This window comes from Leptopilina boulardi, unplaced genomic scaffold (assembly GCF_019393585.1).
Source record: "Leptopilina boulardi isolate dan_hultmark-lab unplaced genomic scaffold, ZJU_Lbou_2.1 LbouV2_341, whole genome shotgun sequence".
Lineage (NCBI taxonomy): Eukaryota > Metazoa > Arthropoda > Insecta > Hymenoptera > Figitidae > Leptopilina > Leptopilina boulardi.
In genome coordinates, this window is record NW_026137909.1 from 3,715,114 (window position 1) to 3,736,189 (window position 21,076).

A 21,076-nucleotide genomic window follows, 5' to 3' on the forward strand; every position below is an offset into this window, starting at 1 on the left:
AAATACGTTTCTTTTATAAGGAATAATATTGTAATTGTAAAAACATTGTCTAGAAAACTAAATGTCTTTAATTCATTTTTTTTCTGAAAATTCGTTTTTTTCCTCTAAATTTGCGCTCATCCTTTTAAATTATTCAGAATTAAGATTTTGAAAGTGGTGACTAAAACCTAAATTTTTTCGACTCATCAACATAAATGTAAAACTTTGAACACAAATTTAGAGAAAAAATCGATTCCAATTGAAATTACAGGCTTCACAGCATAAAATTTGATAAAAAAAAAGGGGGGCAATCGGGGAAATTTTATTTGAATAAAGGCCTAAAGGGTAAAAATAGGCTAAAATCGAAATGTATATTTTCCTTAACCAAAATGCTTTAAAGTTGTTTTAAATTAGAAAGAGAAAGAAGTCTATATTATCATTATAACAAGAATTCAAAAAGTCGATATTATTTAATTTTAATAAATTTTATTAATTAATAAATTATTTCATTATTATTAACATTAATTATTAGAAATTAAATAAATTTTTTCTAATTCTATAATAAGAATGTTTCACAGGAACATTTCCATCAACTTTTTTTTTTAAACTTCAGAATTAAACTGTGACAAATTTTTAAGATTACAATTCATTAGGACAAATTTTGAAAAATAATAATTTAAAGTTACTTTAAAAGAAGAAAAAATTCCAAGTCATTGTACAAATTATTCGAATTCAAAATTTTGGCAAATGTTTTAAATAATTTAATTTTCAATGAAATTGATTAAAATATTATTGAAAAAAATTAATTTATCAATTGAAATTGTTGTAAATTTGAATTGCTGAAAATTATTGACAAAATTTTAAACAGTTATTGAATTTTAAAGACTTTTTAATAAAAAAAAATTTGAATTTTTGAAAAATTGAGTTAAAATAATTGAAATAATTAATTTAGCAAAAATTTTTAGATACAAATTTTGGAAGTAATCGAATATGGAAGAGATATATTTAAGTTTTTCAGAAATAATTAAAATTTCAAGAGATATACAAAAAGAATTTATAGTAAATTTGAATTAAGGAAGTTTTTTTTTACAAAGTTCAGAAGATAATTAAATTGAAAATAAATTTTAATTGAGAAATGTGTTAATTAATGGAAACTTTGAAGACTTTGATTAAAGTTATCGGAAATAATTAATTCAACAATGAATTTAAGTTAAAAAAATTGAAAAATTATTAAATTTTAAAATAGTTGCAATTGTCGAAAACAATTGAATTTCAGGTGATTTTTAATCAAAATTTTCGTAAATTTAAATTTGCTCAGACCTCGGATTGACTTTAAGTCACAAAAAAAGTCGATTATTTTTATTTTAATTAAATTTAATTGGTTAATAAATACTTTAATTTAAATAACAAATGTTATTGGATATTACATTCATTTTTATTAATTCTGTAATGAGAATAATTCTATAAAAATATAATTAAGAAAATTTATTTGGAATAAATTTTCAAAATTTTAATTAAGTAGGACAAATTTGTAAAAAAAATTCTTAAAGATCCATTTTAAAAATTTTTTGAAGTCTAATTTAAGCAATTTATTCCAATTATTTAAAATTTTTGCATAAATTTTAGTTTTAATGATGAAAAAATTGTCGAACAATAATTAAGTTTTATAGATTTTTAAATTAATTTTTTTTTCAAATAATTACATTGCAGAAAATTTTAAATTTTAAATAAATTTTCTGCAAATTTAAACTGCTGTAGTTTTTTTTATTTCTGCGATAATTCAATTTTAGAGTTTTTGTTTGAAACTTTTTTAAATAATTGAATTTTTAAATAAATATTAAAATTATTAAAAATAATTAAATTTTTGAAAAGTTAATTTATTTGTTAAATTTTATCGACAATAATTAAATTTTACAGAAGAATATTATAAATATCATTAAAAGTATTGAATTTCAGAAGAATTATAATTACAATAATTTTTTTTTTAGAAAGTTTTAGATGGAAAATTAAAGAAATAATTAAATTTTAGATGGTTTTAAATTGAAATTTTTGAAAATAGTTGAATTTTAAGTGATTTTGAATTACAATTTTTAGTACTTTATTTTATAATATTTTTTAATTTAGACAATTATTGAATTTCATCAAATTTTTAATTGAAAAAATAGTTTAAAATAATTGAATTCGTAAAGAATTTCATTAAAATTATTTTTAAAAAAATTTAATTTAGAGAAGAATTTTTGTTAAAAAAAGGTTTTAAAAAAGTCAAAAAAGTAGCATCTTATTAAAATAAATCAAAATAAGTCGTATTTACGTAGAAAAGTCGGAAAAAGTCGTATAATCCAAGGCCGGAATTGTTGAACAATTTTTTTTTTATAAGATTCAAAAAATAACTGAATTTTAGAAAAATTTCCATTGAGAAAGTGTTTTAAATGATAAAATTTTCAGAAAAGAATATTTTGTTGAAAAAATCCACATTTTATAAAAAAAAAAAATAAGTCAAAATAGTCGTATTCATTGAAAAAAAAAACTCGAAAAAATCGTGTAATCCGAGGCTTGTAATTTTTTTTTTGGTTCAAATTTGGATTTTTATGAAATATCCCATTATATTTGAGTTTCAACATAAAATAGAGGAAATTTAGTGAAAAAAATGGGGAATTTTTTAAAATAGAGAAAAAAAATAGGGGAAATGCTGTATGATATGCCTGAAATTAAAGCAAATAGTATTGTCAGTTCCTTATAAAAATTTCGATTTCCTTTAAAACATTCACCATGATCATCACAATCGTCAGCAAGATTTTCATCATCAAATTTAGTGTCAAGAATTAAATCATCAATTTTTGTTGAAGGAAGAAAAGAAATTTCATCCTCATATCGATCATCTAATTCTCTATTTTCAAGAATACGAATTTCCTTGTCATTTAATAGTTCAATATTATTTGACAATTCTTCCTTCTCTGGTTTCATTGATTCAATGTCCATTGCATCATGTTGATCATTCTCATTTTCATCATCATCATCATCATTATCATCATCATCATCATCGTCATCGTCATCATTGACATGATCATTGTCCTTGACATCCGTTTCGTTATTACGTAAATTGACAATATTAATTGCTTCCGCTTCTTCGCCATCGAGAATTGTTACGTCGTGTGAATTTTGTGCCATGAGCTCACGTGCCTCACTATTGGACATTACTTCATAACGACCATCTTCAGTGGCACGAACAAATTGAATTCCACCCTGGGCTGCCAATTCGAGAAGTTCATTGCAATCTTCTGGTGATGATTGATCCGAATGATCGCTGCGTTTTTCCGGGTAAAAGTTTGAGTCGAGAGGAGTGATGAGATTCTCTGAAGAGGATAAGAAAGGACAAATGGACGGGAATAATGTCGTGGAATTGGTAAAAGGTGTTTTTAGGACTCTAATGTATCCGTAGTTATCTAACATAATAAGGCAGAATATACTTTTAGATTAAAGAACAAAAAATAACTATATTCCCGATCATTACCCCCAATGAATTATCTTCTCTCCGAATCTATAAAATGGACATTCGCCCGAAATTATTTCCCCGAATGTAAAAAAAAATAGAAAAAAAAAATTATTTGCTTAAAGAAAAATTAATTTATTGTTTGACAAATATCTTTACATTTCAGTCAATTGATTAATGAATTTAGATAATAAAAAAAAAAAACGTTCATATTTTTTTTTTTTTTTTACAGAGAATATGTATTAAAATATTTTTTCGGAGAATCGACTTCGGGGAAATGATCGGGAATCAAAAATTACGCAATATCAATTTATATTTATAATTAGAAATAAAAAAACAAAATAATAATAATAATTGAAGAGCTCCACGGAATAAAGATCTATAGCACAATGGGAAAGCTTTCAAGAAACGTAAATTTTCATTAAATTATTATTTATCACACAGTTGGTAACTATTACTAATATATACTATTAGTAATAATAATTCTCATACAGTTGTTATCAATTTAATGAAAATTTACATTTTTGAAAAGCTCATAACCAAACTTTTCAAATTGTTAGATCGTTATTCGGTAGAGCTCTTCAATTATTACTTCGAAATAAAAAAACTTTTTGTTTTCATGAAAATTTTCGAATTTCAATCTTTGACAAATTCCAATGTTTTTTTTTTAATTTAAGAAGTAAATATGTTTTTAAAAAAATTATTATCAAATTATTCAACACAATAATCATTTTGACCTTAGACAGACTTTTCAATTCTTTTTCCAATATTCACAACTGTTTATAATTATTATTTTTGGATTCAGCAGAGTCGAAACTATTGAAATTTATTGTTTTTTATTTTTTTTTTTATTCAATCCCCATTCAGATAGACTTATTGACCTTTATTTACAAACTTTTTACTCTCCAATATTACGAAATTATTGACTTTTTAAAGAATTTAAATTTTTCTAAAAACATGTCGAGGAAATTTACAGTATTAAATTCGAAAATTTTCATTTCTATAAGGAAGCAAAATTAAAATTATAAAAAGTATTTAGTAAAAATTAAAAAAAAAAAAAAATGTACAACTTTTTTTTGTCAAAAAAAGTTGGCTATATTATTTATGCATGAATATTTAAAATTCTAATTTCGGATATTTTATAGTTGTACCGAATCTAAAGCTCTTTGGTTTTTATTTATCTTTTTTTTTTTTGTTTCAGATGATCCTTCACTAAAAAGTCAACAACGAAAGTCGTCTGTCTATTTTTTTTTAAGGAATTACTTTTGCCCTAGGTTTTTATATAAACTTAAAAAAAAATAAAAAAAAAAGATTCTTCACTTTATTTATTATATTTATTAAGCATAAGAAGAATTATATCAGAAATCAAAATTATAACAAAAATTATTTACAGAAAAAAACACCTAAGCAAATAGGTAAATTCTTATTTAAAAAAAAAATATTTATTAAATAAATAAATAAATGAATAAGCAATGTAAATATTAATAAAAAAAAATTGCGAAGAATCACTGCAAACAAGTAAAAAATGAAATAAAAATAAAATAATTTTATAAATGATTAAAATTTGTAAAATAATTTAAATTTGTAAAATAATTTTTAAAAATATACTTGAAACTGAAAAGAAGAAACGAAAATTATTTTTATTACTATTATTATTACAGGCCTCGAATCGACTTTAAGGAAAAAAAAAGTCGTTTTAGTCGATTTATATTCGAAAAAGTCGATTTTTTTTTAATTTAACAAAATTTAATTGGTTAATAAATATTTTACTTTAAATAACTAATTTTATTAGATATTAAATTCATTTTTATTAATTCTGTAATGAGAATAATTCTATAAAAATATTATGAAGAAAATTTATTTCGAATTATTTAAGAATCGAACTAATTGTACGACAAATTTTCAAAATTTTATTTAATTAAAACTCGAACTTTTCCAAAATTCAATTATTTCTAAAATTTTTATCTAAAATTCTTTGCTGAATTAATAATTTCAATCCAATTATTCAAAAATTCAATTAAATAAAACATTTTTTAATTAAAAATTCTGTAAATGTCATTTCAAATATTTAAAACATTTTTCAATTCAAAATACTCTAAAATTCAAATTATTGTCTGAATTTGGGTTAAATTAGAATTATTAAAAAAAAACAGTTGGGTAAAGATAAATTATGTAAAATAAAAATTCTGTAAAAAAAAAATTTGCCAAATTAAAAATTCTATTGAATAAAAGGTCGTTTAAAAAGAAATTATGTTAAATAATTAAATCTCAATAAATAAATAAATAAATAAATGCTATTTTGAAAAATGAAAATTCGTGTAAAAAATAATTATATAAAGCTGTATTTCACGAGGCCAATAATAAATCACCAACTTGGCAAGCTTTTGAGAATAAAAAAATTCACTAAAAATTTAAAATTCTTGAATTCTGTGATTTTTAAAATTATTTTTTGAAAAAAGTAGCATTTAGTGGCTTTTGGCCAAAAATTAGTAGTTAAAAAAGTAGCCTTGTCGAAAAAAAAGTATCAAAAAAGTAAAAAAGTGTGTCACTTCAAAGAGTGTTTTTTTATTTATAATTATTTAATAATTTTGTCATATTTATAAAATTTGTAATCAATAAAGCAAATTTTTTGAGATTAGTTTTCTAAATATTGTATTTTAATTAATTTATTAGTGATATTTAATTCAATATTATTATTTCTATAGTTATTATCGTTTTTAATAGCAAGTGTATTATAAAAATCATTAAAAATAATTGAAATTTTTGCAAATAATTAAATTTTGAAGTGATTTTGAATAAAAAAAATTTTGCTAATTTTATTTGCAAATTTTTTTTTTTTAATTATTAACAATTATTAAATTTAATTAAAAAATAGTTCAAAATAATTGAATTTGTGAAGATTGTCATTAAAATTATTAAAAATAATTAATTTAATGAGGAATTTTAGTTAAAATTTTTTTTATATAATTGAAATAAAAAAGATCTGAAGAATATCTGCATTGTATACTAAAAAATAATGTATTTTGTTTAAAAAATTTTGTGAAAAACGTAAAAAAAAAGAAAAATCAAAAAAGTCGCATTTTATTAAAATAAATCGAAAAATGTCGTATAATCCGAGCCCTGTAATATTATTAATGCGTTTAAAAAAGAAAGTGACTAGTAAGAAAAATTGAAATTTCCAAATACCATTCTCCTCATCTGAATTTGAAGATTCCACTAAATAACTGAATTTTCCATTTACTTCAATTTTTTGCGTAATTGTAGCGACAACTGGGACTTTTACTTGAAGAGATTTTACATCTTCATGATTTACAACTACATTTCCACTCATTCTAAGATCTTCAGCCGTTGCATGAGACAATATCTGAAAAATTATTCAATTTTCCAGATTATTAATTATTTCAAAAGTTTTTTTTTTTGTATTTAAAAAGATATAATGAATAATTTCTTCTTCACACATTTCTCAAATAAATAAATAGTTATTATGTAAGAAAAAAAATTTTTTTTTTTTTTGCTGTAAAAAAGTCATTAAATTTTTTTTAAATATTTTTATTTCTTGTAACATTCTAGTTTTTCTTTTTTTTTTTTTTTTTTTTTTTTTTGTTTTATTCAATTATTTCACTAAAATAATTCTAGAGAAATTTTTTATAATTATTTTGATAAAATTCAATGGAATTTATTTTGTCTTTTTTTTATAGGGGGTTAAAATATTTATTTGTTGAAAAGTTAAAGTATTTCAAAATGTTTACATGTTTTGAATTCTGGCCGGGTGAAATACGAACGAGAACGGGAATTCCTTTCGCAGGTTTGAAGAGTGCAAAGGGCGTTTGTCCCTCGAGAACAGCAGTTTCCATTGCTTTTGAATCTATTTTGTCCACCATAATGTTATCAACGAAGGAAGACTAAAAAAATTTTTAACACCAAAAAAAAAAAAAAACACATGATAATTGCATTAATTGTATTGGGAACTTGAGAGAAAATTTAGAATTTAATTCAAAAATTATGATATAATTAAAAAATTTTTAAAATGATTCATTATAAAAATTTTAATAAAATTAAAAATTCTAAAAATTTTTAAAAATTTAAAAAAAAAATATGATATTTTTAATATTAACATTGAAATCAATGATCGACAGTTTTTAAAGTAACTAAATTTTGTATAGGAAAAATTTAGCAAACAAAAGTCAATTAAAATTTTTTTTTTAAAAATGAATGCAATTGTTCACTGTATCTATTGTTGTTAAAAGAGGTTTAAAAAGTACAATTTTTCTCAAAAATAGAAAATATAATTAAGGAACCAATAATTTTTTTTTTTTTTTTTAATCAATAATATTTTTAAATCAATAATTTTTATTTTTTGCCATTGTTTCAATAAATGAAATTTCGAAAAAAAAATCTGTTAAATATATTTCAGACTTAACAAATTTTTTAAATAATATTTGAAAAATTTTTATCGTTAAAAGAAATTCCAAATTTCTTTTTTTTTTTTAAAAACCCTCCAATTATTTGGCAAAAATATTTAGGTTGTTATTTTTTTTAAATTTGTAAACATATATTAGTTCTATTTAAAATCTGAATTTTACTAACTAAAAAAAGGGAAAAAAATATTTTTATTTATTGATGTGATTCAAAAATAAAAAAAAAAACTTACCGAATTCATAGTATCTTTTTCCTTAACACCATTGATAAGATTTTGATCATTTTCTAACATATTTGCAATTCTCTCACTTTTACTGAAAATATTATATAAAAACTCAAAATACATTGAAAAGATTTTTACAGAAAATTTACATTTTAAAAATGTATTAACTATTTGTACAACTTTATATATAAATAAAGGAATAAAATATTTACTCTCAAACAATAAATAAAAAGAAAAAATAAACATAGAATTTTACTTTATGCATTTGTTTTTAATTCACGTCAATCACTATGCAGATTGATTTTATTTGTGTGTATGTTTTAAAAATATTTCTCGAAAGTGTCGAATAGTATGAAACTGAAAAAAAAACTGGATTTATTTACACGGTAAATAAAAATACAGTGCAATTTTTTTTCCCCGAGGGATTTAAACAAAAATGCATTTCTATTTTTTTTTTCTTTTTTTTTTGTCGAAAAATAGAATTTAATTTGACAGAGAATCACACGTAACTTTTAACTTATATACGTTTTCGTTTGTAGACTTTAATATTTTAAATAAAAAAAAATACATTTTATAAAAGAATTGAATTTTTTTTCTGGAAAAAAATATTTCTGGAATTATAGCATAAATTTTTTTTTTGAAAATTCTTATCATTACGATTCAAGGATAACTATAAAATATTTTAACATTAAAATAAGTTGTATATTTATTTTAAAAAAAAAGTTTTTTGTAGATATTTTTCAATATTGACATTCAAAATAATTGAATTAAATTCCATTAAATTTTCTAATCGTGAAAGAATTTTTCTCTGATAAAATGAACGTGTACTAAGGCTATAATTTTTAATCGAATTATAAATTTTGTCATAAAATATTAAATAAGAAATAAATTTTATATTAAAAGAGCATATTAAAGCATTTAAATTTTAATGAAGAGTATAAAATGTGAATTAATTATTGAATTTAATTATTGTAAAACAATCCAAATAAAAATTATTAACAAGAAATATTATTCTTAATTTTTAAAGGAGTTTTTAATTAAAAACAATAAAATTCAGAAATACATTTCAATTTTTATATATATAAATATTAAACATATATTCATAAATATTGAAATACTTAACTGAATGTTTTGAATTAATGGTATTGTTTAAATGTATCAAATTGTGTGGAATAACCCAAAAAAAAAAAATTCTAAAATCGATTACATTTTCTAAACGAATTACCCTATTGTTATGAAATTTAGTAATTATGTTCTTTGTGATGATTTTCGTTCTTTTATGACAGAAAAATACAAAATTTAGGGAAAAATGTATCATTTTTGTGGAATGACCTCAAAAAAATCCAAAAAAACGGTTATAACTTCTAAACGACCCTGAGGAATTTTATAAAACTTTGTAATCATGTTCTTAGCAATGAATGACAAACTTTTATGACAATTAAATTTCAATTCAGTAGAAAAAAATTAAGTTGTACGGAATGACACAAAAAAAATCCAAAAAATGACAATAACTTTTAACCCATTAACGACCGCTAGGACGAAAAATTTACCTTCACTTAGCAGCTGTTATTTTATATGAAAAAATATTTTAAAAAATTCAGGATAGCCCATTTCTAAAGTAAAATTTATCGCTCTTTTCGATTCTGAAGTCCAAATTTAATTATAATTAAATCCTTAATATTTATAACAATTTCCTTGCAAAAAAACATGATTTTCTGCAAAAAAATTTTTATTCAAAAAATATTTTGACATGGAAAACGACAGTTAATTTGCTCCGGAACCCAAAATATCGCGTCCTCGAATACCCAGCTACAAAACTATATAGTTGCGAATTTCAAAATTTAAGATGGCGGACGACAAAATGGCGACTTTCCACTAAAAAAATTTTTTAAAATACTATTTTGCAAAAAATAATATATTGATGAATTATTTTTATTTGTGCACCATATACTTATGTTTTTTGGGTCACTAAACACGAATACGGTATAAGTTTTCAAAAATTCAAAATGGCGGATCCAATATGGCCGACAATTTTTTAAAAAACTCAATGGATTTATCTGAAATTTGTTACTCGGGGGTTTTTGGGGTCGCCGGTTACGAATCTGAAGTTACTTTTCAATAATTCAAAATGGCGGATCCAATATGGCGGACAATTTTTTCAAAAACTCACTGGATTTATCTGAAATTTCTTACTCGGGGGTTTTTGGGGTCGCCGGTTACGAATCTGAAGTTACTTTTCAATAATTCAACATGGCGGATTCGAAATAACCTACAAATTTTAAAATTCACCGAATTTGCTTGAAAATCAATACTTATTGAGTTTTTGGGGTTGTTTATTTCGAATTACTTCATTTTATATTGAAATCGAACACATTTTATTTTACTGATCTACTATTTTATTACTGTAATTCGAAATCAACGACCCCAAAAACTCAATAAGTATTGATTTTCAAGCAAATTCGGTGAATTTTAAAATTTGTAGGCTATTTCGGATCCGCCATGTTGAATTATTGAAAAGTAACTTCAGATTCGTAACCGGCGACCCCAAAAACCCCCGAGTAACAAATTTCATATAAATCCATTGAGTTTTTGAAAAAATTGTCCGCCATATTGGATCCGCCATTTCGAATTTTTGAAAACTTATACCGTATTCGTGTTTAGTGACCCAAAAAACATAACTATATGGTGCACAAATAAAAATAATTCATCAATATATAATTTTTTGCAAAATAGTATTTTTTAAATTTTTTTTAGTGGAAAATCGCCATTTTGTCGTCCGCCATCTTAAATTTTGAAATTCACAACTATATAGTTTTGTAGCTGGGTATTCGAGGACGCGATATTTTGGGTTCCGGAGCAAATTAACTGTCGTTTTCCATGTCAAAATATTTTTTGAATAAAAATTTTTTTTGCAGAAAATCATGTTTTTTTGCAAGGAAATTGTTATAAATATTAAGGATTTAATTATAATTAAATTTGGACTTCAGAATCGAAAAGAGCGATAAATTTTACGTTAGAAATGGGCTATCCTAAATTTTTTAAAATATTTTTTCATATAAAATAACAGCTGCTAAGTGAAGGTAAATTTTGCGTCCTGGCGGTCGTTAATGGGTTAAACAAATAACAGGATCTTTTTAAAACTTTGTGATCAAGTTCTTAGATATGAATGACAAACTTTTAAGACAGCTAAATTTCAATTCAGTAGAAAAAAATTATGTTATACGGAATGACCCCCAAAAAAAATCCAAAAAACGTCTATAACTTTTAAACAAATAACAGGATCGTTTTGAAACTTTGTAATCATGTTCTTAGCTATGAATGACAAACTTTTATGTCAATTAAATTTCAATTCAGTAGAAAAAAATTAAGTACTTATACGGAATGACCCCAAAAAAAATTTTAAAAACGTATATAACTTTCAAACAAATAACAGGATCGTTTTGAAACTTTGTGTTCAAGTTCTTAGCTATAAATGACATACATTTTCAGTAGTTAAATTACTCTTTAGTGAAAAGAAGGTGAATCTTGTGTATATTTTTTGGGAATTTAACCTAAATATAGAAAATCTAAAATCGTTTATAACTTTAAAACATATTATAGAATATTTATAGAAATTGGTAATAAAATTTTGTTGCAATGAAAGTATTTACTACTCACCGTTTGACAGTATCTGTGTTGTTTTTCGATTCACCTGTATTTGAACCACGATATTTGATCCCATGCTTTTCTTCCTGATGAGCACGAAGTGAAGAACGTCGGGGAAATTCTTTTTCACATATTTCACAGGAATATTGCATTTTTTCCACGTGGGCATGAGCCTTGACTTTATGGCACACCAAATTTGACATTTGATTAAATCCTTTGGCACAAATCTCGCACTTATAGGGTCTCTCGTTCGTGTGAGTAAAGACATGGTTCCTCAGGTTTCCTAGTTTTTTTTTTTTTTATTTTAATATTATTATTATTATTATTTTATAAAGAAGGATAAAAGGAAAAATGAAAACTTGGTTGAAAATATATAACATCTTGTCTCATTTGTTTTGAGATGACGATGAAAAAAAATACCTTTCTGATGAAATCCCTTTCCACAAATGTGACACTTGTGTGGTTTGTGTTCAGAATGTGTTTTCCGATGAGAGATAAGAGTGGAGACCCTGCAATGTGAGCCGTTAAAAGCACCACCGCGATATAAAGTACTTGAGAGAGGAGTATATAGAGAGCGCGAGCGTTAGAACCAACCTGTTGAAGGTCTTCTTGCAAAACTCGCAGACATACGGCCTCGCGTCACTGTGAATGGCCTTGTGCTGACTCAAAGTCGAGAGCTGTCGGAAGGCCTTGCCACAAGCTTCGCATTTGAAGTTTCTCTCGTCGGTATGTGTTGGTAAATGTCGCATCAATGTATACTGATGTCTAAATTCTTTTGTGCCTACAATTATTATTTTTTTTCCTCATCAAATCATTAATTTATAGTAAAAATTAAAATTTTTTTCCCTAACTCAATAATGACGAGAGTTTTCACAGTATAAAATTTGCTTTAAAAAAAGGGGGGGGGAATAGGGGAAATTTTATTGGAAAAATAGGGTAAAATCTAAATGTATACATGGAAAAAAAGAAAAAGTAATTTTTATTACTTTTAGAGTAAAGAGGAAATTGTCCGAAGTTTCTGCGCATCTCTGGAAACTTTTAATTTAAAAATAGTAAAATTGACTATTTCTGTAGTAAATTTTACTGTTTCTGTAACAACTTTTACTATTTGTGGAGTAAATTTTACTATTTTTGGAGTAAAAGTTGCCAGAGATGCGTAGAAACTTCGGATAGTTCTCGTTTTACTCCGAAAGTAGTAAAAATTACTTTTTCTTTTTTTCCTTGTATTTTCCTTAACCAAAATTTATTTAATTTATTTAACATATATTTATTTCTTTAAATGTCATTTACGATTTTTATTAACAATAATTTTTATTATTTTCAATTTTTAAAACAAAATTTATCTAATTTTTTAAATTTTCCAGCTAAAATTTGACCTACATTTAAAGGTTATGTTCGTTTTTTGGTCATTTTCCTTCAAAGTTTGACCTAAATTTTGAGGTTATGTTTGTTCCATTGTCTTTTTGCGCCAAATTTTGGCCTAAATTTTGAGGTTATGTTTGTTTCTTGGTAGTTTCCCGACAAAATAACTTAACCTTAAAATTTAGTTCAATTTCGGCGGAAAATCCACCTCTCCTTCAACGTAAGGAAGGAGGGGGGCCTTGCGACTATATTCACAGTCTTGAAAAAGCTACAAATTTAATTAATTTAAGTTCGTAAAAATGCTCTGGTCAACTGGACCCGAGGTGCCAGTTAAGGGTTAAATGAAATTTTCAATGTTTTACAAAAATTAGAATTGTCTACATCTAATCAATAAACGCTTTTTATTTTTTAAACTTATTTTAAAATTAATTTTACACAGAATGATAATTACTTCTAAACTAATTTTTTTCTTGAAAAATGCAAATACTTTTTTTATTTTATCTATTTCATTTATCAAAAATATATATAAAACTTGATTTTATTCATATTTTTCAAAAAAAAACTGAAAATTTTAATTTATTTAAATTAAGTTTGTTTAAAGTAAATCTTAAAATTACTTTTCTGTTAAAGAAAGAATTCCAATTTTCTTAATTCATGCCTCGGATTGACTTTAGAAAGAGAAAAAAATTGTTTTACACGATTTTCATTACAACAAAAATCCAAAAAGTCGATATTTTTTATTTTTAATAAAAATAATAATTCAAAGTTACTTTAAAAGAAAAAAAAATTCCAAGTCATTGTACAAATTAGTCGAATTCAGAATTTTGACAAATGTTTTAAATAATTAAATTTTCAAAGAAATTGATTAAAATATTATTGAAAACAATTACTTTATTAATTAAAATTGTTCTGAATTTAAATTGCTGAAAATTATTGATAACATTTTAAACAGTAATTGAATTTTAAAGAATTTTTAATGAAAAAAATTTGAATTTTTGAAAAATTGAATTAAAATGATTGAAATAATTAATTTAGCGAAGAATTTTAGATAAAAATTTGGAAGTAATCGAATTTGAAAGAGATATATTTTAGTTTTTTTTAGAAATAATTAAAATTTCAGGAGCTATACAAAAAGAATTGTAGTAAATTTCAATTGAAGAAGATTTTTTTAAAAGTTCAGAAGATAATAGAATTTAAAAAAAAAATTTAATTGAGAAATATGTTTATAAATCGAATTTTTGAAGACTGATTAAAGTTATCAGAAATAATTAATTCCAAAAAGAATTTAAGTTAAGAATTTAAAAATTTCTAAATTTTAAAATAGTTGCAGTTACAATTGTTGAAAACAATTGAATTTTAGGAGATTTTTAATTAAAATTTACATAAATTTAAATTGTTGAATAATTCTTTTAAAGATTTATATAATAACTGAATTTTAGAAAAATTTGTTTTGAATAAGTGTTTTAAATAATAACATTTTCAGAAAATTTTGATGAAAATATATTTTGTTGAAAAAAGTCGAAATATTTGCATTCATTGAAAAAAAATCGAAAAAGTACTTACAATCCGAGGCTTGTTTTATCAAAATTTTGAAAGATTCAGTTGTACAATTTTCAAAATAAATTATATTGCGCAAAAATTTGTTGTTAATTAATAATTATTTAACTTTTGATATCTACAATTCTGTTGAATTTTATTAAAAATATTTTGTTTAACCCTCATATGGTTTAATTAAATTGCAGAAATCGGTATCAAAATGGTTCAATTTACCCTGTATAGAAAATTTTATATTTCAACATGCTTTAATAGTTTTTTGGGTCGCTGATTACGAATCCGGTGTCCATTGTCAAAAATTCAAAATGGCGGATCCAATATGGCGGACATTTAACAAAAAGCTTTAAAATTCATCCAATTCGTTTAAAAATTGTTACTCGGGGGTTTTTGGGATCGCTGATTTTAAATCTGGTATCAGTTTTTCAAAATTCAAAATGGCGGATCCAATATGGCGGATATTAAAAAAAAAGGATTTTTTTTATTTATCGGATTCACTTGAAAATCGTTACTCGGGGGTTTTCGGGGTCGCTAATTACGAATCCGAGGTCAGTTTTTCAAAATTCAAAATGGCGAATCCAATATGGCGGACAAATATTTAAAATCACTGGAAACTACTTACTTGGTAACTTTGTAGGGTCGCTGATAACGATTCCGACGTCAGTTTTTCATATTTAAAATGTGCGAATCTAATCTATTAAACGAATTTTTGAAAAATTGTTCGATTTTTATTAAATTTTAAATCCAGAAGTTTTTGAATTATTGAAAACTAATCTAAAGTCCAATTTTTAAACTTCCACAATTTTTAAGATATTTCTTTAAAATAGTCAAATTTTGAAAATCTGGCTTCAAACTCGTAATCTGGTAATTCTAAAAAGAAAAAGTATGGAATGAAACATTTTTTGCACGTATAATTTTGATAAACAGGTTAATTTAAATTAATAAGTTTTTTTAAAATTTGTTCGCCATATTGGATCTGTCATTTTGAATTTTAAAAAACTGACGTCGGATTCGTAATCAGCGACCCCAAAAACCCCTGAGTAATTATTTTCAGACAAATATATTAAGTTTTTTCAAAAGTCGTCCGCCATATTGGATCCGACATTTTGAATTTTGAAAAACTGATATCGGATTCGTAATCAGCGACCCCGAAAACCCCCGAGTAACGATTTTCAAGTGAATCCGATAAATAAAAAAATCTTTTTTTTAATATCCGCCATATTGGATCCGCCATTTTGAATTTTGAAAAACTGACATCTGATTCGTAATCAGCGACCCCGAAAACCCCCGAGTTAAATGTTAGTAATCAAATAAAATTTTTGTACATTTTTTAAACAAACTATTATTTAACAAAAACACAAAATCAGAAATTGACAGAATTTTTCAAAGAGAAAAATGAGCCATTGTTTATAATATTGGATAAAAATTAGAATTGTTCACTAACTTTTAAGAAAAAACACAACATTTTTTATTAATTATTATTTAACAACAAATTTTAACTTAAAATAATTTTTTTTTATACGGAATGACCCTAAAAAAATCCAAAAATCGGTGATAACTTTTAATCAAATTAGAGGATCGTTATGAAACTTTGTGATTAAGTTTTTAGCTACGAATGACACACTTTTATATCAATTAAATTACAATTTAGTAAAAAAGAAGTTCAGTTATACGGAATGACCCCAAAAAAATTCAAAAAAAAAAATGGTAATATCTTTTAAACGAATTACCAAATGCGTTATGAAATTTTGTGATCAAGTTGTTTGAGATGTATAACTTACTTTTATAACAAAAAAAAAAATAAAAATTTAGTGTTAAAAAAAATATTTTAATACTGTTTTAAAAATTAATACCAATTGAAAATTTTTGTAGTATTTGTTAAGACTTAAAATTCATTTAAAGATTTAGAAAAAATTTTCCTAGAAAAAACACTAATTAATTTAAAGATTTTTGAAAAAAGTTAATCTTATACATCTCAAAGAACTTGATCAAAAAGTTTCATAATGCTCTTGTAATTCGTTTAAAATTTATCAGTTTTTTTTTTTTTATTTTTTTGGGGTTATTCCGTTCAACTAATGAATTTCTTTTACTAAATTGTAATTTGGTATTATTTTTTAAAATAATATTAAAATAACTTTAATAATTTTTCTTTCCTATGTGATTGTAAATATTTTAAATATTTATTTCTTTTTGCAAAATAATAAAATATTTTTAGAAATAACTTACATATTCCACATTCCCAAATTTTAACGGTCTTTCCTTCGCGTTTTAGATATTTTACAAAGTGAAGTCGCGATCTTGGATCATCTTTATCGATAAGTCGTGGAGTTGTCGAGGGTCCTTCAGCAGGAGACGGTGAAATAACGACGACATTGTCATCTGACTGTCCCGTATTTTGAGCTAAAACCTTGAGAAGGAAAATTTATTAAAAAATGTAATTTAAAGTTATTCTTTTAATTTTGATCAAAATTCACACAAATTTCTTCAAGGTTTTAGAAATGACAAAAAAATTAAAATGAAAATTTGTGGAAAAGTTTTAAGAATTTTTGCGCATTACGTAAAAGTAAATATTAAATTTTAGGAACTCCAAAAGAATAAGGAATTGAAGCAAAAACAAAAGTTCTTTTTAAAAAATGAAACATATATAAAAAATTTAAAGAAATAGTAAATTTTATACAAGAAAAAATTGAAATAAAAATTAAAAGAAATTCTCAAAATTTGTATTTTTTGGTAAAAATAAAAAGAATTTTTGTCTAATTTGTATAAAAGTAAATAAATTTTAGAAATTTCTAAAAATATTATTTTAATTTTCTAAATTTCTAGTACTTACAACTTTTAATTTTTCAGAATTCGCTATGGTTTAAAAAAATTTTTTTTTATAATTTTTGGTCAAACTTTGTTTTCTTAAAAAAAAGCTTTAAACTTAAAAGCAGACTAAAAATCATCTAAAAAATAGGGCGCATGAATTTCCCATAATTCATGTCGTTTGCTATAAATGACACACTCTAATAAAAGAAAAAATCAAATTTAGTAAAAAAATTTTATATACTTGTACGGAATGACCACAAAAAAAATCCAAAAAACGTCCATAACTTTTAAACAAATAACAGGATCGTTTTCAAACTTTGTGATCAAGTTCTTAGCTATGAATGACAAACTTTTATGTCAATTAAATTACAATTTAGTAAAAAAAAAAAATTAAGTTGTACGGAATGACCCCAAAAAAAATCCCAAAAACGGTGATATCTTTTAAACAAATTACAAAATTCATGCACCCCTAAAAAATTATTATTAAGGAATAATTTTTATTTTTTTAAATTATTTTTATATTATTCTTGAAACATAAACACTTTTTTTTAAATTTTTCCTTTTTAAAATAATCAAGCGCGCTTTAATTCAAAAATAAAAATTGGTTAAGCAGTTTAATTTTTTATTCCACGTATTTTTTTAAACATATTTTAAAAACAGACAAAATTTTTCAATCAATAAATGTAATATTTAATACCTTGTATTTGACATCTTTACCAAAAAGTTTAGCAGCAGAACTATCCAAGCTTATAATTTCTGATTCAATCACCGCATCCAAATCGAAATCACCCTTAAAATTCAAAACGGACATGAATAACTTTTGTCATAAGAAAAAGTACAAATATTTATAAATAAATATTTATATTTGTAAATAAAATTTTTCTTCTTTACAGTTTTTTTGATATTTAATATTTTCTTAAGGTTAGATTTGATAATTACTTCAATATACTGTTGATGGCTCGATCCTGGAATACTGTAAATAAGAAAAAATTTCTATATATTCCAATTCGAATTAATTTTTTTTTGTACGTAAATTTTGTAAAACGAATTAATATAGTTTACGAGATAAAATTTTTTCAAAATTTCATAATTATAAAGATTTTCTTTTCTAAATGCTCATAATTTAATAAATTTTTTTTTCAATTTAGAGATTAGGCCAGGTCTAAGTGAGGCAGCGCCATCTACATTGATACTAAAATTTTGGAAAATTTTCAACAGCCTTTTCTTGAAAACAAGATGGTAAAATGCTTTTTCCTTTATGGATAATTGATTATTAGGAAGATATAGACCAGCTAAAACTTTTTTTCAGTTAAAATAATAAAAAAAATTTCATGTCAATAAATTAAATATGAGCACTTTTTCTCCCAAAAACTGTAACAGTACTTTCTCAGAAATTACAATCAAAAATGCAATTTCCATTTGGAAAATTAATAAACGCTAAAAAATACACGACCTAAGATTTACCAATCACGAAAATAAGAAAAAAAAAAGTATTTTAACATAACATATTTTACTCATTATGACAGCCGTTTGGCAGGTTATATATGTCACCAGACGTTTCGCAATTTTGCCGAAAGGAGGAGATTGGCGCTGTTGCTAACCACCTGAAATACATAATCTACCAAAGGGCTGTCACAATCAGTAAAGCAGTATCAATATGTTAAATATTTAATAAAATTTTTTTTTCTTATTTTCGTGATTGGTAAATCTTAGGTCGTGTATTTTTTAGCGTTTATTAATTTTCCAAATGGAAATTGCATTTTTGATTGTAATTTCTGAGAAAGTACTGTTACAGTTTTTGTGAAAAAAGTGCTCATATTTAATTTATTGACATGAAATTTTTTTTATTATTTTAACTCAAAAAAAGTTTTAGCTGGTCTATATCTTCCCAATAATCAATTATCCATAAAGGAAAAAGCATTTTACCATCTTGTTTTCAAGAAAAGGCTGTTGAAAATTTTCCAAAATTTTATTTTCAATGTAGATGGCGCTGCCTCACTTGGACCTGGCCTTAAAATCTTGTTTTTAAAATTTTTTTATCCTTCGATTTAGTTCTGAAAAAATTTTCACAAAAAAAAACTATTTCCTTTTACAAAAATATCCATTTATTAAAAATATAAATAGTATAATACTTTTTCATACGGTAACGTTCACTTATGGTATCACGTTCGGAGGATAGGGGGGGAGTCTTTACTTAAGGTAATATTATACTTTACACTGTCAAAAAAAATCAAATTTTTTTTTTGCATTTTGCTGTTCCAAATCATCTTGGAAATATAATCCCAAAATATTTAATCAAAATTCGACGAAATAAAAAAAGTTACAGAATAATATGCAGTGCAGTGTATTCACGCACACAGCGCCAGTTTTGCGTTTTTTATTTAAAGAAACAAATATAATTTTTTTCATTAAAAATTTACAAAATTTTCTTATGCACCATTCGAAAGAGCGGTTCTTGGCACATAAGAAATGGCTATTGCAAATTTATTTTTATAGAGTTTAATTGCGAAAATACAGCGTCAAACTTTGATAAAAATTTGTACATTTTGGAGTTAAAACTTCCCAATGGGAAACTGCCACGAGTAACCATTGGTGTATTAATTGGCCCAATGATGGGAGCCAATGAAAAAACCATTGGCACCCAATAATGGACCATTATTGGTAAAGTCATGGGCTGTCCACGCCGATGCCAATGATTGGCAACCAATAATTAGCCAATATTAAAAATTTTAATAATAATTTAAAAAAAAATTTATTTTTATTATTTTTTAATAGTTATTAATATTATTATTATTATTTTATTTTTAATAATTGAATTAAAATAAAAAAATGTTCATCAAAGTATTAGTGAAACCATTTCTTCCAAAAAAGAATTTGTCTCAAATCCAATAAATAGGAGAGACATCGGGTAGAAAAAAATTATGACAAGAAAAAAATTTTCGATCACTGCTTATATACCAATCTAATGGCATCTCAACTGCGAGAAACAGTTATGATGTTCGCCCTCCCTGTGGCGTTGAGCGAACTAAAGTCCAGAGCTGAGCCATCAGCGCAGCGCGGGAACATTTGAAAAATTTGATTTTATTAAATATTTTATTTTATAATTAACGAATTATTAAGTATGACATTATGTTATTATAAAAAATTTTTTTTTTATTTTTTCTTGAAGAACTATTCGTCCTTAATATTGTACAAAAGGTTTCTTTTCTTTAAATAAAGTAATTAACGAGAAAAAAATGTTTGTTTGAACCCTTTTTTTTACTGCTTCTAAAGTGTAATACTACCTTAAATGTGACACAATGCGTTGGTCGCATATAAAATTGTAATAATTGCGTGACAAAAAGGAAGGGGGATTTCAAAATCTGAAAAAATTGCGTAAAATAATAGCAGGCTTCACAGTATAAAATTTGACAAAAAAAAGGGGGGAGAAGAGGGGAGATTTTATTTGAAAAAAGGGGAAAAATAGGGTAAAATCTAAATGTATATTTTCCTTAACCAAAGTGCTTTAAAGTTATTTAAAATTACACTACCGCTGAAAATTTTCAGACCATAAATTTTCTTGATGAATAAAAAACATCTTAAAACAAAGAAAATATAGA

At 23.8% G+C, this 21,076-nt stretch overlaps 2 protein-coding genes across 3 annotated transcripts in view; one reads left to right on the plus strand and one right to left on the minus strand.

The window, feature by feature from the left end:
• LOC127285775 (chymotrypsin-1-like) overlaps positions 1-21,076 on the plus strand; it is a 164,320-nt gene that overhangs the window by 56,134 nt on the left and 87,110 nt on the right. The window lies entirely within an intron of this gene.
• Positions 1-21,076, minus strand: part of LOC127285743 (protein PFC0760c-like) — a 31,602-nt gene that overhangs the window by 5,434 nt on the left and 5,092 nt on the right. The window contains exons 3-12 of one of the 2 annotated variants that reach the window (XM_051311890.1): positions 18,417-18,450; positions 18,175-18,267; positions 16,896-17,076; positions 12,351-12,537; positions 12,177-12,265; positions 11,769-12,039; positions 8,121-8,202; positions 7,219-7,371; positions 6,656-6,833; positions 2,748-3,332 (exon numbers count right to left, since the gene is read on the minus strand). In XM_051311890.1, the coding sequence (XP_051167847.1) occupies positions 2,748-3,332; positions 6,656-6,833; positions 7,219-7,371; positions 8,121-8,202; positions 11,769-12,039; positions 12,177-12,265; positions 12,351-12,537; positions 16,896-17,076; positions 18,175-18,267; positions 18,417-18,450 (1,853 nt within the window). Of the gene's footprint in view, positions 1-2,747; positions 3,423-6,655; positions 6,834-7,218; positions 7,372-8,120; positions 8,203-11,768; positions 12,040-12,176; positions 12,266-12,350; positions 12,538-16,895; positions 17,077-18,174; positions 18,268-18,416; positions 18,451-21,076 lie in introns of both variants that reach the window. The other variant, XM_051311889.1, reaches the window with a different exon arrangement.